General features: G+C 30.6%; 1 protein-coding gene across 1 annotated transcript in view; it reads left to right on the forward strand.

Annotated features, from left to right (window-relative positions):
• The window catches only part of CadN (neural cadherin), a 953627-nt gene that overhangs the window by 210330 nt on the left and 716273 nt on the right, over positions 1–27024 (forward strand). The window contains exons 12-16 of the mRNA XM_076414423.1: positions 2964–3155; positions 11790–11980; positions 16646–16835; positions 16894–17076; positions 24943–25132. Of these exons, the coding sequence (XP_076270538.1) occupies positions 2964–3155; positions 11790–11980; positions 16646–16835; positions 16894–17076; positions 24943–25132 (946 nt within the window). The remainder of the gene's footprint in view (positions 1–2963; positions 3156–11789; positions 11981–16645; positions 16836–16893; positions 17077–24942; positions 25133–27024) is intronic.

The following is a 27024-nucleotide window of genomic DNA, read 5'->3' on the forward strand; positions in this document are numbered from 1 at the left end:
GCGTCACCTAATAAACCGTTTACGATTTTATTTTACTAAAAAAAAATATACGGTTCCGTCGTATATAAATAATGCGAATAATTTATTGGTCTTGTCTGGCAAAATACTCGACATTTTCGCAGATTATTCATAGGTATAAGTCTGACTAAATTAAAGGAATAAAATGTGAAATCTCATTTACATAGAGGGCTTACGTTACACGCTAAATATTTCGTTGATATTACCAGGAGACATTATTTTATTTGCGAAAGGAATAAAAGCAACTTTAGCTGTCACGGATAATCGAATGGAATGTGATTTGTTTTTATACATTGCTTTTTAAATGCTCTGTTATATTACTTAAATATTATTTCCCACAGTTTTTTTTGTTTCTTTCGGCCATTTTTAAATAAATATTCATGTACTGCCGAAATTATTTCAACTCTAAGTTCTCGACATAATTAGTTGTACAGGTAGGTGTTGCAGACGAAGTTAATCGCAACATTTCGTTAGACTACACTGAAAAACGTGCATTTTATTTACATTACTTCTCTCGGAACATCTCCATAATTAGATTTCATAGGTCCACATCAGTTTTAAATTACGCTTACACAATATCAACATGTATAAATAATTGGTTTTTTTATCAAATTAATCAGTACATTTTTTTACATATCAAATACAATTTTGTTCTTTTACTATACTCCGTTTGTAAAACTCTTTCACTAAAAGTACTATAACCAGTAAACTAATAGTTGGAATGATACGGAATGTTGTCACAAATCGTTCGAAGGTTTAATACTATGCGAAGATCATGTTCATGCATAGATCATGAGATGTTCGAGCTAGGATCCATGGGCTATATGAATCATTTTAATGATGGAGTTAGATAGTTTCAAGTTTATGTAATATGTAATTATTCTAGATTATACGCTAGTTTTATAACTAGTAATGCAACTATCGCCACTTGAATATTATTTACCTACAAAATTGATTTATAACCTTTGTTGTAATATATTATCAACAAAAATACAGTTTATCAATTTCTTATTTTTATGATTATTTGTTATCCGTTATCATTATCATCATATTAATTGAGAGAACTTTCATGTTTCAGTTTCTCTTCTCTTATTTTGATGTCGAATAACGTTGTTCATGATTTCATTGCATTATGCCTTAAGGTACAAGGAGGATATATAAATCTCAATTTTCTGTATTTACTGTGATGACCTTGGTCTTTATACTGAATTATTTGATTCTAATTACAAGGTTTTTTAATTGAAATAAGATTTTTATTTCTGAATTTAGCTACAGTTATTTTCTACTTCTTTCGAGTAATTTAATTCCACGTTGAAATAATTTTACATCGAAACAGAATCGTGAATATTGATGGTGTCTTCTTTTTGTACCTTTATACCTTTTTATATTTTTGCTTGAATTAATATCGGTTTATATATTTATAAAAATCGTATGGTGATATTCTTAAATTTATTAATCTTTGTTATCTCCATCTTTTGATCTTTGTGGCCTGAGAAAGAACCATCTTTGGAGCAACTTTATTGATGAGAAAATTCAGTAGAATAATTAGCACAGAGAATAGAAAAATTTTAATTATTCATATTTTTGTCCAACCGTAGTATTGGCAACTGACTACATCATACTTTGTTGATAAACGAACAATCTTTGGTATTGAATACCATTGTCTTCAGTTATTCAGTTCAAGATGCTGTAGAAATACTGTGAACATCTCTTCTAGCAAAATTTCGAGTTATATTCGATTAATATCAGATATTAAAGTTGTCACAAGATAATAACACAATGCATTTAAGAGCAAAATAATTTCAATATTTTTTTTTACTAATAGATAGTTACTAGTTGTTACCGAGTAACTTACAATTTGTTTTTACAATAACCTAAAATCTGGCGAAAAATAACCTACAGATATGCGAACCCATCAGTCTTTACTAATTTCTATAGTAATAATGCTCATGTGCTAATTAGCACTGCTGTTTTTTCTATTAAATAAACTTCAGTGAAGTGCTGGATGAAATGGTTTGACACTTTTGAGCCTTAGTCCTGCTCATGGTTTATCTAAAAGTTGAAAGTATTTGCAGTTTTGTATTAACATGTAAAATGAGAACTATTAAATTAATTGTATTGTGTTATTACTACTAACTGTATTAGCTGTATGTCTCGGTATAAATAAACATTCCTATATATTATATCGGTTCTATAAAATTTGTATTATATTCATATTACTTTTCTGGGAAGATATCCACAACTTGATTAAGCCCGTATTGGTTTAAGAAGTTGCTTATACATCAGCAACTTATTATACACGATTAGTCGAGATTTTGGTTGGATGGAAAAAACCGATACATTTATATAGCCCGTCCTATAAAATAGGCAATGTACATCAAAATGTCTAAGATCAACAAGTCGTAATGATACCGCAACTTTTGCCAGTTTATAACCTCTAATTATTATTACTGTTGTTTTAAATAATTTTTCAGATACTTGGCAACATGGTCCACCTGTTCCAATCCAAATCGAATTTTATAGGCCAAGTTGGTTATATATTCCGACGCACTAGGCAGCATTCTATCTCTCCTAATCTTTTTAACGACGATAAAATGAGAAGGAAAGATCCGCTCTGTGTTTAAAATTAATTTTACATTTTTACAAACTGCAATTGGCGATATACTCGTTGTCATCTATAACGAGCATTGGCTGTTTTATTGGACGGACTATGTTTAAAATCCAATGGTTTCTTTTCTATTTAATGTGCTCCTTCCAACAGATTTCTACATTCAGATTCATCTCAAGATATTGTTACTACGTTATAAAAGATGATAATATTATTCATTGTAATTATTGTAGTGATTATATATAATTTAAATATGCACCAATTTGCTTTAATTAAAAACAATGATTAACTTATTTATTTTAATTTAAATCATACTAATTTATTTTTTATTTTTAAGAAATACGTCGAAAATGTAAAACAAGACGCCAGCATAGGTACCAACATTCTTCGCGTGTCAGCTTCTGACGAAGATGCCGACAACAATGGCGCCATCGTATATACCCTGAACGCAGGTTCGAACCCAGCCGACTTGGAATATTTTGAGATCCAACCGGAAAGTGGTTGGATTGTCTTGAAAAAGCCTTTGGACGTAAGTATTGGAATTTTTCGGTTGTTCTTAAATAATCTTAACGTTAAGTCTTTGTGATGTTGTATTGCGCCTTGAAAGCGTGCTAGAAAATGACAAGTAAACAAATTGATGATAATCGTTACCGTCCTTTCTAACATGTATCAGTGATCTTTTCACATAAACTCGGATAGTGCTTAAACATGTTTTTAATGGATTTTATGTGGATGGATCAACGCAGTTTTTCCATAAGATTGTTAAATAAACTAACGAACAAAATTATGTATGATTGGGGAGTGGATGCTGTCGTTTGAAAGTTACAGGAAAAAAATCTGTAGGGGGCCTAAAAATGCAAAAGACAAAATGTCCGAATCACTAATAGGTACGAGTGGACATATATTCGTAAAGTATATTCCATTGGTTCTGTCATTTCTGTCGTGTGTAGATACATTCCAGAGCACATAATTTAGTGATATTCTATTATTGGCTTAGATTGAATCTGCTGCGAAATTTTCAGCACCATGCTGTAAACTAACTAGAAATAAAATAAACTTTTTTACCACTCTAAAATTTCATAATGAAGTGTTTTATATTATGTTAATGGTTTGTCTCATATTTCATAGTTTTAACATTGTTATAGTGGAAAAACTACATTTTCTGAGATTTATCCAAGAAGTGTACATATGTTACTCAGGTGACAATATTTTATATCAGTATTTTACAATTACCTGTTTAACAGCTGGCTCATGGGAGAGTGTCTACTTCACAGCCAATACATTGCTGTTGGTGCTATAGCAGTTCATGTTCAAACCTTTGAAATATGCATCTATGTAGTTTAATTATGTACTGTTTGTTGAACCTTAAAGGAATGACTTAATTTCTGATACTATGTCGGAGATAATTATTTAGAATTTGATTTAACCAATTCATGGTTACTGATATGAGAATGTAATAGATGACATTATTTTTCACTTCACCAAATAAATAACATTAGCTCGTTGCAAATGTTATTTTTCATTAGCTATTATAGCTCTGCTTCATTAAGCATCATCAACTATTTTGATATTTAAAGTCTCAATAACAGTTACAATCAGAAGCATAACTCTTGGTGACACTTTTGGACGTTTAGTGTTTTCTTTTTGAACTTGTAGTTTGATTAATAGGGGAGTATTGAAAGTAAATGCTATATAGTGGCTAAACGTTCATTATTTGTGAAAATTTTTAATATTTCCACCCAGTGCTTTTGTTGTTTTCAGGGAAATATAATACTCTTGAACATTGTATAATTCGATGAACTATAAGAGAGCTACTGTTCTTTAATTCATACATTTAATGTCTAGTTCACTCCATAAAGTTAATCAATAAAACTTAACAATATATTTCTGTTGCATTGTTTCTTTTAATAAAATACTGCAGTAAAACTTTCTCTGAAGAATATTTTGTACGAATAAAAAAACATAAAGAAAAAAATTGTTTATATTTAAAAATCCACAAAAGACAAAATAATCAAAAGTATAAAAAAACAGTTTGCTATCAGGTTTATTTATTGTTTTTTTTTTTATTAAGTGCGGATTATTTGTGAGCTAAAACGATCTAAGCCGACAATAAGGTTATAATTGTAGCCCAGCTAAGTTTACGTCTGAGTATCGGTATTATAATGATAGTTTATTCTTGTCAACGCCGACTTGATCAGACAGAAAACATGGAATGTTCTTTAGCCGCTTTTTTATTGATAATTTACAGCGCACCTTATATTTGAGTTGCTCTAATTGGTCGACGGACTAATCCTGAGTCCCGGACCAGTTGCACCAGTTCTATTTAAACTTTTATTCGATGAGTTTGTTTATACGGCACACCTTGCATACATATTTACGATTTGTGATTTACAGTACTTTCATCGATTCTTTTCCGTACTCTGTCTTTTGTTTTTTGATTTTTCGTGGTCAATTGTTAACCGGAAAGGCCGTAGGTGTTCGTGATTTTTGTTTTTTTTTTCGGGTACCAGCAACAGAACTTTGAAAACCAGAAAAGCTGAACTTGTTTGAATAAGTATGAATACGTTTGGTTGATGCTTATCATTTGCTGTAAGTAGGATGAAATCAAATTAAGTTAACTTTCTATTAGAAGAATCATTATTTGTTAATCTAATCTATTACTACAATGATATTTCTTTACCTTAAATTTTTAATGAATTTTAATTTTTTTTATAATTTAATTAAGTGTGAAATGTACCAGTGTTTTTTTTTTGATTTAAATTTTTAAATTATTAAATAATAATTATTAATTAAAATTTAGAAATTTCATTTTTAATATTATGTGCTTGCATGCATTCTGATCATTTTTTAGCTCCGATAAGGACTATGTTGAGAATAATTGACGCAATAATATATTAATCAAAGTATTTTCTCCATCATTTTCTGCAAATCTTTCCCATCTTTTTGGGAGCACATCGCCGGCGTATCGAAAAAAAGGTATTGGTTTGCTCGATCTTCGTACTTCTTTTCGAAATCGTGAGCTAGCCAAACCATGCTGTATCAAAATAAACAAGAGGTATTTAAAAGGCTCCATGTTTAATGAATACGATGGGTAAGGTACTATTGTTGTTCGTTTTTTCACCAATTTGTCGTTCAATATGTTCAATTGATGTCGGTAGATATATGCAGTAACAGTTTCATTCGAATTTAACAGCTTGTAATGTAATATATCTTGCTGATCCTACCTTTCGCAATCCTTTATGGATGGATGACTCTCAATGATTAATCTATGATTTTTTGTGTTTGAAATTATCACAGTAGATCCGGTTATGATTGTCAACTACAATACTCCATAGAAAATCTTTCTTTTTGCCTGCCAATGAATGAATGAAAAGTCATTCGTGTAGTACCAATGTTATCATCTTTGGGAACATTCCCATCCCATGTAACTATCTAGAGTTCATTGACTTTGGACTATTTTGTTGTATCATACTGTTCTTTATTATTGACATCAATATTACCACTTTCAAATCATTGAAATAAAAACCGAAAACTGAGATATGACGATATATTGAGATCATTATTGAGATATTTACTGGTAATAACTGATTATCATGACAGTTCGCATTTTCATCAATGATATAGCTGATCAAAAAACATGGGAGCACCTAATGTAACACGGAATTGTCATGATCTGCCAAAAAAGCACGTTAATCATATATATTATTATATTAAGATTCCATAAGCTGTGAATATAATATCTATTTCATTGAGATACTAGTTATTAATAGTTACTTGTTTTACTAATTAATATTAAATTATAGACACTTCTATACTTTTTTTAATAACTTTTTTTTAATGTTAATGATTTTGATAAAAGATAAATACTAAAAATAGGGTATAAAAATGACTGGTTCTGTTGCTGGAATGTTTTGGATATGGTGCTGTTTAGCCTTGTCCGGTTTTCAATCAAGTTACCCTTTTCTGTATATTTTGGAGTAGCAAGGAGCGCTGTCTTTTTGTTTTGTAACGCCAAGGACTACCTACAATTTTTGGCCGCCACTTGGATTTTTTTATAACCAGCCCAGTCGAAACGGAGCCCGTTGAAGCGCCCGATCTGGATCTGAACCAACCAGCTCGATTTCTCGACGTTTCTGTCACAGTTTCGGTCACATTATTTTTGTTTTCAGAACGTTAATTTATATCCTTTACTAGCTTCTCGGTTTTTTCCCTTCGAATATCTTTTGTTTTGCCTCGTTCGATTGTTTTATCTATCTACCTGGTTTTCTTTCCCCAAAAGCGGTCGGTTCAGAATCGATCTCGTGCGAGCTCTCGTTTTAGTTGCTGTTGACTGGGTCACAAATTTTTGAGTGTGATTTTTGTGATTTTTGAATGATTTTTGCAGGTGCTACGGCTAGATATTGGTATTTTTATATTGAATAGTATTTTTAACGAGTTCGTTCGTAAGGTGGCAGGGGATGAGCGATTTTTGTACACCCTCGGGTGTCCCCCTGCCATCTTAAAGGAAGTGCCGACCAGAAAAAAAAAGAATACAACATTTTTTTCTACAACACTAACCGAATCGATTAGATCGCCGTTGGCCGTGCACTTCCTTTTACATTGTGACATTTTTGCATTGTGTATGGGGCGGCGATACAAATCGAAAATTAACAAAAATTAACGAGCCAAAAAAAAATGAGAACAAATTAAACGCCTACTCGGTTTTTGATGGTCGTTTAATATCAACGAGTTAGTTTTGCACGTCCTTGCTCCCAGACCTACCCTCAAGATTTTTTCTTTTAGTTTTCTTTTAATATGGAAACAATCTTTGCATGCATTTTTGCCAGCTTACTCATTTATTTATTTTTTTAGTTAACTGTTTACAAATAATGTGTATATCGATTTATCCGACTTTTTATTTGATTTTTTATTTGATTTAACTGCACTTTTTTCTGTTGTTCACGATTAAAATTATTCTACCGACCAATGGAATACAGGGATGTTACCCAGTAAGTAAACCATTACAGTAACAGCTAGCTAATCGGCGTACTCGCTTTAGAAGTTGTGGTAATACAAGACTGTGTTTTGGTAATGATTTTGCGCTGTTTCCATTCACCTGACGATGCAGATTGGTCGAGTTTATGAAATTATCTGCTGATTTTTTTGACGATTTATTTTAGTTAGAGCACTTTTTCGTTTATTGTATTCTCTTTTTTGTTCTTTTTTATATAAAAACCGTTAGATTTGACGAAGTTCTTCACGATATATTTGCGAAATCTTTCTATTGCTACTGTGTAACAGGTTTATAGTAACATAGTACATTGAACAACTAATCCACACAGTAAGCACGAAACATTTTTCAAAATATTTCAAAGTTTGGAAGGCACCAAACTGTCCGGTTGATACAAAAAGAACTATACAAAGTTAATAGGCTAATAATAATGATGTATATATAATTTTTTTTTAGATTGGGAATCATTAGTAACAAAATTTTTCAGGTTTAACCAGGATCCACAGGACTTTTTTCATTTATCCGAATATTAATAATTAATAATTTTAACATATAGATAATTTTAGTTATTTGTACTTTTATTTGTCAAACAACTTGGTAAGTATTGATAATCATGATGTATAAAATTGAGTGTTATGTGTTGAGATGAGATGTTCTTATTTTTCTGGTAATGTGATGTGGATTACCGCAAATTGTTAACAAAACACAGTCTCCTCCAGTTGGTCAGCCCAGTAAGTCGGCCTCATAATTTCCCTTTAAGTTCAGTTGTGTGATTGAGTTCGTTTTTAATTAATTAACAGTTTGAGTTAATTTTCATGTTTTATTTAAGGGGTACCAATTTCGGATTTAGTTGGATGATGTTGATGAGAATGTTGTGGTTTCTTTTTCTTTTTAAAATTCATATTATAATTCGTTCACTATAAAGTATGTTAAAAACAATGTTACATAACTGTATATGTATTTTAGTGTTTTTTTTAATTAAATTAAATGGAGTGACTTTTTTATCTGCCAATTATTTCAGTTATAACTAAAAATTCGAAATCTAAATTTTTATTTTGAAAATATCTGCCTTTTATATGATTTTAATAAAATATATGAAGTTAGCAAATAACTATAACAAAAATATGAATAATTACTCAAGTCCCAGTCAATAGTTAAGTTGCTTTAGTTTAAACTATTTCTCTACAATATGAATGAAAAATGTTATAGGAACAAAATTGCTGAAAGTATAACAGACGTATCAAAATAATTTTTAGTGATAAGGATTGTTTTGATTGTGTAAAATTACAATATAATGACTTATTATATTTCCTATAAATATGTGTGTATACGATATAGAAAATATTATATCCCATACTTGTAACACATATAGATAATCATTTTCATTTTGCAATTATTTATTTGTATATTTTGAAATATAACAAATACAATTAATATTCTCTTCTTTCACTATCATTTTATTATTTTGTCACTTCTTCAACTAAATGCAGAGAACATATTTTAAAAATGTGTACTACATATATGTTAGCATACAATATAGACGCATAAGTATAGTTAGTGATAAAAATTGTTTTTATTGTGGAAAATTAGAATTTAATACAATATTTTTTCTACAAATATGTGTGTATACGATATAGAAAATATTATACCACATACACCACACTAATATAGAAAATAGTATACCACATACTTATATATAGATGATTTGTATACTTTTTAAATACGATAAATATAATGAATGTTTTCTTCTCGCACTACAATTTTATGATTTTTTCATTTCTTCAACTAAATGTACAGCACATCTTCGATTTTAAAACGTATTTCTACGTGTATTTCCTACGTATACAGTATATAACATAGTATAACATATTTATATATAGATAAACATCTTCATATTGCAATTATTTAGTTGTATACCATTTAAATATGAGAAATATAACGAATATTCTATCATTTCACTATCATTTAATTATTTTCTCGCTTCTTCAACTAAATGCTGAGTATATATTTGACTTGAAAAATGTATTTGTTTGTGTATTTCTTATTTACACAGTATATTAAATAGTAAACTCCATATTTATATATAGACAATTATTTTACTGTGGCAATTATTCAGCTGTATATTTCTTAAATATGATAAATATAACACAACAAGGATATTCTTTAATTTTACTATCATTTTATTATTTTTTCGCTTCTTCGACTAAATTTAGAGCAGATGCTTGAACTGAAAAACATATTTGTATGTGTATTTCTTATGTATACAATATATGAAATAGTATACCACATAATTATATATAGACAATCATTTTAATGTTGCAATTATCCAGTTTTATACTTCTTAAATATGACAACAATAACGAATATTCTCTGATTTTACTATTACTTTATTATTTTGTCGTCTCTTCAAGTGAATACAGGGTACAAGTTTGACCTGAAAAACTTATTTGTTTGTGTGTTTGTATTCAGCTATATAAATAGTATACCACTTACTTATTAGAAACAATGAAATATGATAGACATAATATATATTCTATTCTTTCACTATTATTTTATTATTTTCTCACTTCTTCATCTAAATATAGCAACTAAATATTTTAATCAGACAGCAACATTTTCTGTATTCCATTGTTCATTTACATAAGATATATTATAACGACAAGAAATCCAACATACTGAGTGTCGCAAAAAGTTGTCCGAAATTGGTACCGCTCATACATTTATCTTTACGTTGGAATCGTACATTTTTTGGTTGATTTTATTTTCTATCCCCCGCCCACTCATGATCGTGCCGTTTGTCTATTTCACTCTCTCAGAGAGACAGGTACCGATTGCGCGTGCGCGCCTCCGATCGTGGCACGCCCCCATCGTTCGCCGATGTCGACATTGAGCTCGATGTCGTTGACAGAAACAACAAGCCGCCTCTGTGGGACAGAGATACGTTGAGCCCCATCCACATTAAAGAAAATGTCACAGTGGGGACCGTGGTCACCTCGGTCAGAGCCAGGTTTGTATGCCGTTCTCGTTTTTGCCAACGATAACGGCCCGGGAGGATGTCTTGAATCGTCTGGAAGGCACATATAGGAAGCGAGTCTTCGCCGGTATTAATTTCAACACCATTAGTTGTCATTTGAAGATATCCTACTGTTTCTTAACATAACAAATACTTGCTGTGTGGCATATTATGTCATATATGTTTTCGTAACTTTACTCATCATTTGCTGTGAGTTTTCCTTCTCAACTCCCAATTTACTAGGCGACCAGATGTGTTTCTGCTAAGTTAAACTAATACCTAAATAAAGGTCCAAGTATTTTGTATGCCCATCTTGTGGCATGTTTTTGTTAAATAAGTTTTACTGACTGATAGGTTTTTCTTATTAAACTATAGGTAACATGAGTGAACATAGTTTGGTTTCCCTTTATTCTCCTTTGGTTAAACCATATAAACGCATCAAGTTTTGTGTCAGAATGCACTGAGAGGATGACAGTGTCGTCAGCGTAAGTCGCAGTCATAGTGTCCTTCCTAGTTGTAAGGCCGTATTAGCAGTGGATTTCTTTAATAAAACTTTTGTTAAAAAAAACTTTAAGGATATCTTTAATTATTCGATTATTGTTACCGGATCATATTAATACAAATATGTCATCCAGAACGATTCAAGGCCATTTTCCTTGTTTTGGGCCCTGATTTGATAACAAAGGGTTTGGTTTTTATATTAACGGAGAGTGAAAAATGATCCATTTTAACTGTATTTTTAAGCTAAAACCGAAAGATATTCTTTAAGATTTGTACCGATTTATATTTTTAACTTTTACTACAAAGTAAGTTTAAGTCTCCCATTTTTCGAATCCACACACACGCACACGTTAACTATCCAGGTTATGTACTTAAAGGATTCCTTCCATGATTCTTTAATGGCATCAACCTCGATCCCACTCCGTGAATGGGGCTGATACATTTCAATTTATATATCGAGATTTCAGGTGAGAAAATATAGGAAAAAATCACAGAAAATTTATTTCTATATTTTTCCCCGAATCCAATGTGTATACGTTGAGGTGTCGATACCCGTCACATTCCCCATATTTACCGAAACACCACTAAAAAAAACAATTGAGATGAATCTAACGTCTTGTCCGGATCTTGTCTGTGTTTCTCGGACGTCGCATTGACAGCGCGAGACGTACAAGCTCGAAGCCACCGCCCAAGACAAGGGTTACCCCCCGCTATCCCGTTCCGTCGAGGTACAAATCGACGTGGTCGATAGGGCTAACAACCCACCGGTGTGGGACCACGTCGTCTACGGGCCCATCTACATTCGGGAGAATTTCCCCGTGGGCGCTAAGGTGGTTTCTGTCAAGGCCAGGTCGGTGAAAGGTTGACGAAGACGACAATACGAACCTAAAGAAAAATCTAGGCAACCCATTTTTCACCCACGAGTGCGTAGTTTCCTATAAATCGGGCAATCTCGTAGGCAACCAGATATATCTCACAATTTTCGTAATATTAATATTGGTTTGATATAATCTTTTAACGAAGTAAGATTTATTTTTTAATATATTTTTTTAATTAAATATTTTTCTTTTAGTAAATTAAAAAAGAATTTTGAAAAATTATACACAGGTGGTATTAAAAAAATGAAATGTTGAGGATATTACATTTTTGTACCATTTATCAAACTAGTATTACATTATGGAAATTTTATAATAATATATTTCTCTTTCATTGTTTTTTTGCCAGAATTTTGATAATATATTTTGAACCTAGATTTCTCTTTAAACTCGTATATAAATGAGAGGATATAAACTGTCTAAATATTTTTTTTGTAAATATTTTGCACGTTTTGAGTTTACATAGGTAGACATTTTGTATTTTGTGTTTTGTTTTTCAAGTTTATTTTCATTTCATAGAATGAAATTTTCTAAAATTTTCGTCAAGAAATCGTCGTTTTTTTTAAAATTGACACCGAAATCGTTTTTTGGCGACGATATTGTTTCGGATGATTTTGATCAGTTTATATAACTCTCGGCTAGTCTTCGGTTATTCAGGTGTTGTCAATCCACTGTGGCAGCACGCAACGCCGCGTAGTGGAGGAAACCGTAACTTGCACGCTTTATACTCAAAAAAAAGAAGTTAAAGAGATCAGGGAAATGAATATGTTATTGTTATTTATCGTCAGTTTATCTTTTCTGGAGCAGCACGAGTCCTGAAATTTACAAGCCGTGGACCAGAAATACTTGTAATTTAAAACAAATTGCGATTTATTTATTTGACGTCTCAGTTTCTTTAATTCAAGATCTTGGAATCCAAAATGTATTTCCAAACTTTCAAAAGTTTGAATAAGTATACTTAAAAAACATTAATTATCTTAAATGATGCGGGTAAAAATCAGTCTTTTTGGGAGTTTTGATTGAACCTATTTTATTAAATACTTGTGGATTTTCATAGTTACCTTAAGAAAAGTAATAACATAAGTCAGTATATGTGGTCTAACTGTTGAATTTTTCAATTTGAAACCATTTTTCTCCCCACTAATGCCAGGAAATTACTCTTGCATAAAAATGAATTGTTTAAAAAATTACAAGTAATCTAGAACTATGCCGAATATATGAATGTTGCAAATTAGAGACTAACCATTCTTCTGCTTAATATGTTTAAACTCAAGAAGTGAGAAGTATTGATTAATACAATGCTGTATATCCAAGCATTCTTGCATTCGGCAAAATATCTTATATTGGAGATTGTGTTAAAATCATATGCCTTATTTTTAATGCTTCCATTCAAAGTTATCGTGATTAGAGTTGTCCAATAAATGTTTGATTGAGTGAAAAAACGCAAATAATTATAACGAACGGTGAGATGGAGTAGAAAATGATGACACAAGAGAACAACTAGTATATATCACTGTAAACTTCTAGGTTGTCTAGGATTATTATGGCGATATTTAACTAACTGAAGTATAGCAACTTTAGCAAAATCTCTAGGCTCCAATGGAGATCATAACATGCAGTTAAAATTCATAACATGTGTTTAAGTCATAATCCATACTATATACTATATAGGCATAATACAGGTATTGCTTGTACGAAATTGTTGTTTATGGCACTGGCGCCATAATTGCACTCAAACGAAAAAACCAAGCATTGGATAGTCTGATTTTACATTTATTTAGCCAGTAAAGGGACAAAGGAAAATTGTTGAAAATCGTTTTTTCACTATGTTCAATCGAAAGCTTGTTTAAGTATATTTATTATTTTTATTTCGATATTTTACTATAAATGTTAGGAAAAAAAAAGAGCTAATAAAAACAGACAGAGGTTCGAAAAAAAGAGTGATCTTTACCCACCTCCTGTCTTGATAGTAATATTAATATTCTGATATATTGTTACTTTTATTGTTACTTTATATATATTTAAAATTTCAATTCCTGTAAGTTTTAACTAGTTCTCTGTTATTTAAGCTTTAATTTCGAAGCTTTGGGTAGAAGGGTCTCAGTGTCTTTGTTGATATTAAAGAAACTAGACGTTGTATTCTGTATGTGATAAACATATTAATTATTCTAGAATATTCAGTTGTCAATGTTCCCTCCTCTATCCTTAAAATTAAACTGAATGTTGTTGAATTCATGCACTACACGCCAAGTAACACACTCTCGCTTAAAATATAAAAAAAAACTACCGAGGCACAAATAATATCAACAACATTCTACTTTTTCGAATTCCTAGTATCCAAAAAAATTGTGTTTCATAAGAGAAAATAATTAATAATTTGGCGTGACACCAATATATTCAATATCAATCAGTATATAACCTTCTTTCTTTCCGAACTAAATTTTCAAGAACAAAAAAAAATGGATCAGTGATACAACTAATTTTTTGAATAGTATCATCTAAGACTAGGTAATTGGCATCCAGAGTAAATCTAAATCGTTCAAGCTAAATCATTAAAGTTTCGTTGTTCATGTTTACATGCATGTATTGTATTGTCTATATATATATTTATGAAAATTAGCCCAGTGCTGTAGATTTTTTTTGACAGTATCATTACCAACCGGATGCCAGTATCCTTAGTTAGACTTAGACCAATTTTTGCATGGGTGTTTTTCTTGATTTTTGAGCGAAAAACTGCTGAACAAACGCCCAATGTTTTTTTTTTTTGAGATGAATTTTTAATAGTGTTTTTTTTTCGGTGGCAATTTTTGAGGTTAAGCAGTTTTTCTGACTCGCTCATCAAACGAAGAGAACTTTTTTGCATGAGGCTATAGATTTTTGTCGGCCTTGGATTTTTTGGACGCTGCTTTTTTTGTCGTTTATATAAGCGATAGTTTTTTGTAAGCGTCAGTTTTATAGAACTTTTTTCATAAGATGGTCGTGATTATCTTGAATATTTAATATCATATTTTTTGTTACTAAATTGATTATTGATTCATATCCAAAACAGAAATAATAATGCTGTCGTCAAATGTGTTTATTAATGAATTTCCAATTATTAATATTGGAAAAACAATTTAGTACACACAAAGTAAGAAATAAATATTTTGTACGCTTAATAAAATTTTAATTATAAATAAATTTCTTACAATTTTTTGTTTCCTTTTGGATAAAAATAAGCAGGACACTTTAAGGATAGATACATCACTTTTTATTTCCCAAATTAAAAATTAAATTTAACTAAGTTAAGCTAAGTTTAATAGTAAGATTTGTATACTATATACAAGTTCGCCTGGTTTGGTTGGCTCTAGTCTTCTGATTTCTTGCGTGTTGGTCAGTAATTGTAATGCTTCCGCGTTGGTGTGATTTAGTAATCTTCTTTCATGTTTTACAGTGAAATCTTGGATACATTTATGTAGTTCTTCATTGATTTCGTTTGGTAATTAATCGAAAAATTGTGCCTTAGAAACTCCAAATAGGTGCCCTCTGATTTTAAGTCAAGTTGAAAGTATCTGCCTATGAATCAGGGCAGTTGTTTAATTTTGACTATGATCTGCCCAGATTCTTTTCCAACGTGAGGTTTCCAATTTCTTTCTACTATCTCTATCGAATCTACTATCTAACGAATTTTAAGGTGTTTTGCTGATGAACCGTCCTAGATTACTTGTTGATGTTAGTGGTTATCAGTTGTAGTTTTTCTGCAGCTATAGACAGGAGTGTATTGACAAAACCATATTAGATCTCACTGACTTTATTATTGGCTTCGTAAACTGAGCGTTAAGACAAATTTTCTGCAGCTGATAAAATATCTTAAGTAGAGGTGGTTATGATATTAAGCTCAATGTTTTCGCTGAAATAATGTATTTTGCTAATAGCCTGAGGTATTTGCTGAGTTTCTAACATTTGCTATCAACTTTTATGGAGACATATTTCAATCAAGGAACAGTGATACTATATATATAATATTCTAAGTTTCATTACTATAGTGTTTCCTGTGGGTAATATGCACTCAAAAAGAAATATGAAATCAATTCTAAGTTTCATAATCAAATATTATTTCAATATAGTTATCTTTAAGATCTCTCAGCAAGTTGTTTTTCCATCTGCGAATAAATCTTCAACTTTTCTCGTATGCAAGACTAACAATATATACACTATAAACCTGTAAGCTGACATATTTCTTGAATGTTTCAATATAGTTCACTCTTCCAGGTTATTTTGAATTAAATTGTCAACAAATTTGCAATGTGCAGTGTTGTGATAGTGGTCAGTCGTCAAACATACATCAAGATCAATAAATTTGTCTTTTCTATGAACTACCATGTCATGTATTATCAAGCATCATAAAAGTCATATAAACAATGATGAATCTCAGCAGAATTAACTTTTAGTTATTAATTAACTGAAAAATACATTTACTTATCAGAAAAGAAAAATACGTTAATTTTTTATCTCGACAGCTCATAACTTATTTTAATCTATTCCTGTTTAACTGTTTATTAAGGTTTTGAGTAAAACCTTGGGGGTATTTAAATGTTCAAGACTTCACAACTGTCTAACACGTCAAGAATCCTTGCTTTTTCAATATTGTTTTTGTCTAGCTCTGGTATCGAGAACAATCCTACTGTTTTCTATCGATTGATGCCTGGTTCTACCGCTCAAACTAACAAATATCACACGTTTTATCTGCAACAACGACCTGATAATGGTTTCACCTGGGCTGACATCAAAGTCAATCATCCATTAGATTTCGAAACCATTAAGGAGTACAATTTAACTATACGTGTGGAGGTAAGAATTTATATTAGCCTGTAGACAATGTTTTCTCCATTGCATACTTTTTTTTTAGAACAATGGAGCTCAACAATTGGCCTCAGAAGCGACCGTATACATCCAGCTGGAGGACGTCAACGACGAAATACCCCTCTTCACCGAGAGAGAGCAAGAGACTGTTCTTGAAGGCGAGCCCATCGGTACCAAAGTTACTCAAGTCAATGCCATCGATAAGGACGGAACTTTTCCCAATAATCAGGTAAATATTTTATTTTCTAGATCGAGATTTATTATTGATGGTTAAACAGAGAAAAAAAGGGGCCTTTATGAATATTTAACATTGTCTGACGTGGTGTTTAAAATTTCGCAACTTCCTTTAATTATTCATGAATTTATTGAGCTATTTGTATGGTAAAATATGGCTTTGAAGTCTGGCGGTTATTTTTTGGCAAGGAAAAGTTTTATTGAATTTTTTTTACGCCAGAAATTAAAATTCCGTAGATATTTTTTTATTGTTACATTTTTTTAGTATTAAACCAACATTAAAGAACGCGGTGTATATTTAGAAATATAAACGAAATTGAAGCAAAATTGAATTGTTAAAGTCTAGAAAAAGTAATGCTAATATATAGGTGATGTTGGACCGAATTATTTTGTCTTCAAATGTATTTGCCTGTATAGAACGCCTATTCGTCTTCGGTGTCAAGATCACTTCTAAACTCTCGAAACCAGTATTCACATGTTGAAACTGATGGATAATAGTGTCCATAACCTTCACTGATCATGAACTTTAGTCGCATTTTTCTTCAAATTGCAGTAAAAAAAGTAAAATAAATTCAAACATTTTCAACGCACTGGAAACATTTTTTGTTCATATTTCGTTCGTTGAAAGAAGTAAACACTGTTACTGAAACTTCAGCATGAAGTTGGTTATAAATGTACCCGATGCGATTAATTCACATTTGCGCAATTTATTGTAAATAACTTAAATTTATTCTATGGGCTTGTCCATTCAATAATTGCTTCTTTAATTGTTGCATATGCATAAGAAAATTTTTATTTATTTCATTTGATAGCAGGAGCTCAGGGTATTTACAAGAAATTAAAGCTACTTAAACAACCAGTTTCAAATCTAATTAATATTCTATCCGTTTCGGTATTTTAGTCATAATAACATTGTGTAAGCTTATAAATATAAACGAATTTGAAACGAAATTGAATTGTTAAGATCTAGGAAAAGCTATGCTAATTCATAGATGATGTTGGATCGAATATTTATTTATTTATAAATACATTGTTACTAGCTGTTGCCACCTAACTTACAACTGAAATATCTTAAACCTAGTTCATTCTTACTTAGACACGGTGGAGTATTATTCGCTCCTTCTTTGACTTTTTCTGAAAACTCCGATGAGTCCTGACAATTACATCCTACGAAAAAGAAACAGGCAAGAATTTCCTTCATCATACTTCCTCTGCAAATAAATTTTATTGAGTCTCACTCAGTTTATTTTTATTGGCCTTATATATAATATAATCGTCATTTAGTGCTGCTACGACCAGAAATATAAATAAAAAACTTGGTATATCATTAAAACACATAACCATAGCTGGATTTCGCACCTCTTGTTTGACACTAAACATAAACTTTTTTATTAATCTCCTAGGATGTCAACCATCTGCATATGGGCTATAAGTATTACTATATGATTTCAGTTATATAATATAACTATCCTGACATGTAGAAGATCACTTCAGTAAGTGATCTACTGTACAATTTATAATCTAAATATTATTCTAGATACTATTCTAACTTATTTTAAAAACTATTCTGGCTTATTCTAGAGATTATTAAATCTCACTCTATGTGCCTATTAATCAGTTCGTCTGGTAGTTTGCGTTTGAGCCTACGCACTTCACTATCATTGCGCACATTTAACTGTTTGGCTAAGTGGATTAGTGGAATGCACTAATTACCTTTCAGAGTTCTTCGCACTAACACTCCGAATCACACTCGTTATGGGTTCTGTGGGGATATCGTCCTGAATCAGTTTGTTGGACACGTAATATGGGTCATCGACGATGACTTGCAACATTTTATTCTGGAACCTCTGGAGGATATCTATGTTAGACTTCCTAGTAGTACCCCACAGTTCAATATCATAGGTTAAAATGGGTCTAAGTATTGACTTATACAGCAAAACCTTGTTATCTAATGTTAATTTAGATTTAGATATTATCAGCCAGTTCATTTGGTTTAGTTTAAGCTATTTGCGTTTTGTAACTATATATTTTTTCCATGTCAAGCGTCGATACAAGTGCATTCCCTGATATTTAACGTTGCCTGCTTACGTTAGTTCGTGATTATTCAATTTTACTGAGAGACATGTTCTTCTACAAGGGGTGAATGTCACAGGGGTAGATTTTGTCTCATTTGCTTTGACACGCCACGTTTTTAACCACAATTCGACTTTGTTAAGATGAAATTGGAGGTTTCCTGTGGCTGATATTGGATTCTTGTGTGATGATAAATCCGCTGTATCGTCAGCATATGTTGCAACAGTAGTGTTTCTTGAGGTCGGTTGGTCAGCTGTATACAATAGATATAACAATGGGCCAAGATCACTGCGCTGAAGAACACCCGAATATATTGGGTGTAGGTCAGTGTATTCGTCACTCTGTTTTTTCAAATTAACATGTAGTCCAGTGGGCCACACTTTCTCGAAGGCCTGATAAATATCGAGAAATGCAGCGGAGCAATAATTTTTTATCGTTTAAGTTTATGTTAATTTGGTTGACTAATTTGTGTATTTGTTCTATTGTTCCGTGTTTATTACGGATACCAATTTGGTGGTCTGGAATAATAATTCTTTCCTCTTCAATTATTTTGAGCCTCTTAATGTATAATTTTTCGAATAGTTTAGAGATCACAGGTAATAGGTTTATAGGTACTATAAGAGGAGACGTCTTCTAATTTTTTCCCAGGTTTAAGAATCATAATGATTTGAGCCACTTTCCAAGTGCTAAGAAAGTAATTAAGTCTTAGCATGGAATTAAAAGTCTAAACATAAACAATAATATTTTCTGAAAGTTGAGTATGACTTCTTCATGTCAAACCTTGTCGAAATTTTGGGCTCCGTTTAATAGTGTAGCTGGGCATATTTTCTTGCCTTCATATTTACAATAATAATCAATTTTTGCAAGTTGCCCACATTAGAAACTGACTCTCAAAATGTACGTGTCTTTCTAATAACTCTGTGCTTTTTTTGTAGCCCAAGTAAGACAAGATTAGTGTAATTCACTTATGAAGTATCTAGAGTATTATTGAGGTTTGAACCAGATATATCTAGCAGACAATATTAACAAACAAGAAGTAACATTATTTTATATCGAGGATATTCACAGGGCGTATATTTAAAAATAGATCTCTAACTGTATCAAAATATTTTAAATTAATCATAAACTAATATATACTACTTAATTGATGGCGAAATGGTGGAGGATCACAAACATTTTAAAGTTTATTTAACACTGTTTGTAGCTTTACTTTTTTCTCTCCGCTCTAACAAATTTCGTACTTAAATTGGGTCCGTTTTTTCAACGCTTAATATTCTGTCTCTCGTACTAAATGTCCGTTATTTAATTAGCCTTTTTCCGTGGCCGAAAAAATTTAATTTTCCTTTAAGAAAGTTTCTTAGTTAATTATATTTGTGTTGTAAGTGAAAGTCACATCAAGATATATCCAGAAACGTTCTGTGTTTAATGTCTGCCCGAATATTTTTCTGGTGAGTGTGGAATGACTTGAGACAGGAATATATTTTTATATTACATTTATAATAATGGAAACATAATTTAATATGGCTTATATTGTTATGAATTGAAACAAATAGTGTTTGAACAAATAAAATTGATTTATTAAACTGTCTAGTTAGGTTTCGGTTATTCTTGTATTCAGTCAATACAATTGTTTTGAGAAGGTTTAAAAGTGACGGTTAAATAATTTTATGAATTCATACATCGTCTAAGCACAGATCTATATACTTTAGGAGGATTATAGTGGTTTAGGAGGATTATAGGATGTTTGTCGAGTGAAGAGTGAACGAATAGCCAACATACTTAGGTGGGAAATTAGATTTTGAAAATGTAAGGTATAATGAACAGTCTAAAAAATACATGGAAACTGCTTATAAAATATTAGTATTTAGAAGATCATTGAAATGTATTGTTCAGCCATAAATTACATTATAATGTAATTATATTTTTGATTAATTCTGAGGTACCGTAATGACAATCTAACAATTAGGGGGCTACGGGATATTTTATGTAATGGTGAAATTATTATTTTATATAATATATTATTCATATGATTATGCTATTCAGGGAACGTTGCTTTATCATGATTGTGATTCTTTTTAATAAAGATAATTTAATATTAGCATCAGTCATAACTGTCATAACTTTATTATCTTTTCTGAATTTTCAGCTTTAAAATTTTATTTTTTTAAAAAATTTACCTGTTTTTCTGTATGATATATTTACGTCTGTACTCTCTTGTATTCCTTCTCTTGACCTCCAGATTCGGAAGTTATTCGACTTATTTTTATTCCCTAAGGATATAACAATGTAAAACTTATCGAACGTTTTTGTTTAGAGTTGAATGCTGTAGCATCAGTAAAGTTATGACTCATATCAATGTTTTAATAGGGAAGAGACCTTTCTTTAATTTAATAAGAATATTTTTTAAAAATATACTATTAATGTAAGCTATATGTTGTGGATGTCTATATTAATTTTATGATTACTGTCAGCAAATGTGAAGGTACATTTAATAAGTATTTATCCTATACTAGTAATTCTCTATTGGTGGAAACACAATGGTAATTCATTTAGTTAGGTAGGTTTCTTTGTAGGATCAATCATTACACATATTTTATTTAATGTTTTATATACTGTATGCAAAGACTTCATAGTTGCGAGGGAATGCAAACATACAGGAGTATTGCTAGTTGCTCATCAACTATTTAAACTCAATTGTATTATTGTACGTAACCATTCTTTTCAGAACTTCGAGTATAAGCTTCAAGTATATATAATGAATAGAGATTTATGATTTGTAATAATTCCTATTATAAATATAAATGTATTTATTTAATATTAACTACAGTAATATATGTCCATAAATTTGAAAATAGGGTATATGTACATAAAACAGCTTTGCAATTCTTCTTTTACCTTGACTTCTTTAGAAGCTGATGTAAGATTGAAAGAATAAAGCATCATAGGCCACATATTTTATTACATTGATTGGTCAACATCATAAAACTTATCTAAATGTTAAAATAATTACCATATTACTGTGGTTAATTCATAATTACCTTTATTTGGCTTACGTGCTCCATTGATATATATTGCAGACTTAGTATGTGTAACTTTTGTACATGTTTTCATTACATCAACCATATAACCTACCACTAAGTTTTTTAACTAAAAAACTAATTATTTTTCTGGTCTTTATATCCTTATATTATCTAATTTCATTGGAGTTTTCCTTCGAGTCCTGCCTTGTTAGAAAATGTATTCAAGTTACTTTTTAGCAGATTTCCACTGAAACTATTTGAATTCTTCAGTTTTCGCCAATCTTTTGTATTCTGCTTTGTTTTATATTCGTGACCTACATGAGTTTCAGCAAAGTGAACTAACAGATCACCTACAAAACAAAAATGAAACTACTACTAAAGTTTGTTTATTGTTTTTTGTCTCTTATGCATTCACTTTTACTCTTAAGATATAATACCACATTTATATTTTTTAATATCTGCAATATTTTATTGGTGTTTTCCAAGCCATTCCAAGAAAATTAACATAAATCAAAATGGGTGGGAAATCTTTCCATTTGTGGTTAGTGAGGGTAGCTTATTCTTCTTATTTTCGAACATTTTTTTTTACATTTAATTGGATATAGTAGATATTTTATATGAACTTTAATCTTCTGCTCTTCTCTATAATCTTTAGCTATGTCAATTATGTTCCTTCAGGTCTACGTAATATTCTTCAAAAGTATCCAAAGCTTATCTTTTAATATATATGGGCTTTTTTATCCTCAGTTTTTAAACACGCAATTTTTAAATTTGCCTATTGAGTTTTAAGAAAGAAAAAAGATGGTCTTTCAAGGATTATGTCCCTAAAGATTTGCGTTTAAAGCTTAGTCTTTTTAGTTTTTAGCAATGTAAATGCTATCAGCTCATTTGGAGGGTATATCATTGGTTTGTTTTAATATACAGACTAGTGTCTATATGGTAATAATGGTATTCTCTATTAGCCAAAGAGACATGGGCAACTTTTTTAATTTGTGAGCCGGAAATAAAGCTTCTGAACGAATTAATTTTAACATTTCATTCGATTTATTGAAGTTAATAATAAATCGATTCTAGACCAATTTTGCCGATCGTAGTTATGCATATTTAAAGATGGCGCGTGTAGTGTTCATAAATTTTAATTGTTCGGCAATTTAAAATTCCGGCCCATGTTTCAATTATTCATTATTTAATTAAAAACCTTACAGTAAAACGTTCATCGAGGAAAGTTTTCCAATTTGGCGTTTTTATGTCTGGAACGAAAGGCGATTTTGAAACTTTTACAGTGCAATTAATTGAAATTTTTTTATGTTAATAGTCGAACGCGTTGTATTGTTATCGCGTTTAAAGTCTTAATATCTTATTATATATATATAGGAATAAATTTTGTGTTACTTAGATTAGGGATGCCTAAAAAGTATCGATATTTTTAGGCGATATTTTTTTACCCGATATATGGATATATCGATTTTTTAGGTTGATATTTTCGATATGTTTTCAAAGAACTATCGATAGTTGTAAATACAAGTTCTGAGCCTTCATCAAAGTAGTCGACATCCCTAATTTAGATTTGTTTTGAAGTAAAATTTAAATTGTTTTAATTGGTTTTTAGTTTGTAAAATATTAAAGAAATTAAGTAATATTTTAGTCGTTTTCTAATAACGAATAACATGTTTACTGGTCATTGTTACTTTCTTTTATACATTCTCACATTATAGTGAATATTGTTCATATCTTTGCTGATTGATGATCGATGACTTTGACGATCTATTTTTTTGCACCCTTTGTTTATTTTTCAATGTTTTGATGACAATATTGATAGAATCTCAAATTAGAGTAATATTTGCCATCGTTGCTGAGCCTTGGTGCTTGGATTTTGAGAGCTTCAATAACTTGATTATTATCCCAGATTATAATTGCAGACATAGCTTAAATTTTGAAGTGTTATAAATAGTGCAACAGTAATTGTAGAATGTATTTATGTATCAACATTTTCATAATTTCAATTGGTTTTATTTATTTATATAAGATACGTAACTTAAGGATGTTTAGCTCCTCAGTTACCTTGAATTGTGTAATGAAGATTGCTCTGTTTATTTTCAGTGCAAGCTATTATACATTTATAATAACAGATAAATTTATTGCTATTGGTGTTTATAAGGTTTGTCTCCTCGTGAACTCTTTGAAGTCTCATTTGTGCTTCCCAACAATTGACTCTCCTTTTTATTTTTAGACGGGCAGCATTGATTCTAACGTTTAAAACAAATATTAATTGATCTTCATTATTGGAGATATCCAAACAATTATCCGTGATTTAACTAAACTATACCAACACCAAACTATACGACCCATCTAATCGAATCTGTTTTCTCTTTAAAACGAGACACAAACCTGGAAGTTCTTATATTATCAAATTATCCACTTGAGTAGAATATTATGCTGAAAAGACGAAGCCGACCAAAGACGAAAAAATAAACATAATTTCTAATGAATTTTAATTCGGTTTCCATTCTTGGCGCTGTCTCCGCATTCACCGTTCCTCCCTTATAAAAGATAATAACAATTTAATACTCCCGAGTCGAAAGCTTAGAGCGAATTAAAATTTAGAGCGGCGCCACTTTCATCGCGGATTAGAGGGCGGAGGGGGGCGCGTGTTAGCTCAATGCCAAAATAGAGATGGTGCTTATTTGTTAACCGTTCAGCGCCTCTCTCGCGTTTTTTTCTTCTTATGAAGATTAATAACAGGTCCGTGATGAATTATTAAATTTCAGGTGTATTACTACATCGTCGACTCGCCGAGGAACGAGGGAAAAGACTTCTTCGAGATCAATAAGGAGACCGGCGAGGTGTTCACCAAGGTGGTCTTCGACAGGGAGAAGCAGGGAGCCTACGCTTTGGAGGTGGAGGCTAGAGACGGGGCACCATCTGCCAGGCCGAACAGCGACAACGAACCCAATTCAGGTAAGTGGATTTTTTATTTTCGCCCTATATTGAGACAAATGGCTGTCGCTTAATCCAAGTGAGATATGACGCTATTGTTCATTCTATAGATTTATTTTTGATATTAATGAATTCGTGATATCATACAGGTCGATAAAAATGAGTATTGAAAATTGGTATTACTGATTATTCTAAAGTATATGGACGAGAACTTTTACGCGATATCATTTCCATTATATGTTTAGTAAAATTGTTGCATCTTTTAGAGAATTAAAAACGTTCAATGCAACAATAATAGAATAGACTAGAATTTTAAATATATTGATTACACTGCCCAAACCAAAAAATTGATTTTTTTTGCTGGTGGATAACTTTAAATTAGGATTATTTATTAGTTAAGGCTTAAAACATTCTGAATATTAAGATTGTTATGTTTTATGAAAATGACAAATACAGTTTATTAAGATAACAATACATAATAAAGTTTTATTTTGTATTGTCATTATCTATTATATTCTTATAACATAATTTAATAAGTATTATAACTTGGAGATAAAGAACGCCCCAGAAAAGTATTTTCTGGCTATAAGGATTTTTTTTAGCTTAATGATATTATTCTGAACTATATAGAGCAACATTTTTATTTGATTTGATGAAGTCTCGCCTCTGAAATTTAATTAATTAGTTTAATGCGTAATATTACTTTAGTTTGGAGGAAAGTAATTAAGCGATTTAGTATAATAATTCCGCGGTTTATGTAACAAACATATAAAAGAAGGACCCTTGAGTGTCGAGAATAATTTTTAATAGCTATATGGTAATGAAAAAGCTGTAGGTGATTTAGGAAACAAAAAAATAAGTAGAATATAATACATATTAATATCTTCAGTCATAAAATATATAGATCTGTCATGCTTATCATCAGCTTAATAGAGTTAAATTATATCCGATATGTCATAGAATACTGAAAACATCTAAGTTGCGCAAAAAAATATCTTGTCTTGGAATAATAAATCTGTTTTGTCTTTATAATAAAAACCGCCATTTATTTTCATTTTAGTATCCCACGTATTAAAAAAAAAAAACACAATAAATTATTGTATAATTTTGACATAGTTTTATAGTTTCATTTAACTAAGAGTTATATATAAAGCGTAAAAATATAAATATACAGACTTCACCTTGACACCCAAATAGTACTGAATAAATTTCAGTCATCTTAAAATAGTATTTATATTGAAAGGGCTTGATGTCTTGGCTAAAGATATACTGGTTCAAAAGTAACAGAAATCAGTAAGTTATTTTTTAAGTTTAGAAATAGATAATTATTTGATGATACTAAATCAGTGAAACAGAACTAACTCATAAGAAAACTATTCGAACCTTAATTCATGTTATGACATTATTTAATATTCACCGTTGTAATAAATCTGCGAATTGGTGATTGCTACTAATTGTTCTGGAGCTGTGAGTGGTGTTGTCATCACCTTCTTTGGAGTCGATTTTTCCTTTTAGGCTTATGGTTTGATTCATTGTTATATACACATCTTTATATATAATAAAATGTTATAAATATTCACTATTTTATGAAGTTTCTTATTTGGTCACTATTATGTACCTTTTGGTCCCTATATACTTATACGGCTGTTATCGATGATTAATGATGATTATTATTTTATTTTAAAGTAAAATTATTTTACCAGAGTAAAATCTATTTCGTGCTTGCTATAGGCTGCACCTTCCAAATGAATCACGTTAACTAGTACTAGAATGACCACCATAGCGAATTTTAAATATATATATTCTACTTAATATGATATGAATAATGGAATGTAATAATGGTATAATAGGAAAACTTAGAAGAATTTGGAGGTAGAGTTGTTTTACTGACGAGGAATCTATAAACGAAATTA

The sequence above is a fragment of the Rhynchophorus ferrugineus genome, unplaced genomic scaffold (assembly GCF_030347505.1).
Source record: "Rhynchophorus ferrugineus isolate W39M unplaced genomic scaffold, kcgeb_rfMv2 rfM9, whole genome shotgun sequence".
NCBI classification, from domain to species: Eukaryota; Metazoa; Arthropoda; class Insecta; order Coleoptera; family Curculionidae; genus Rhynchophorus; species Rhynchophorus ferrugineus.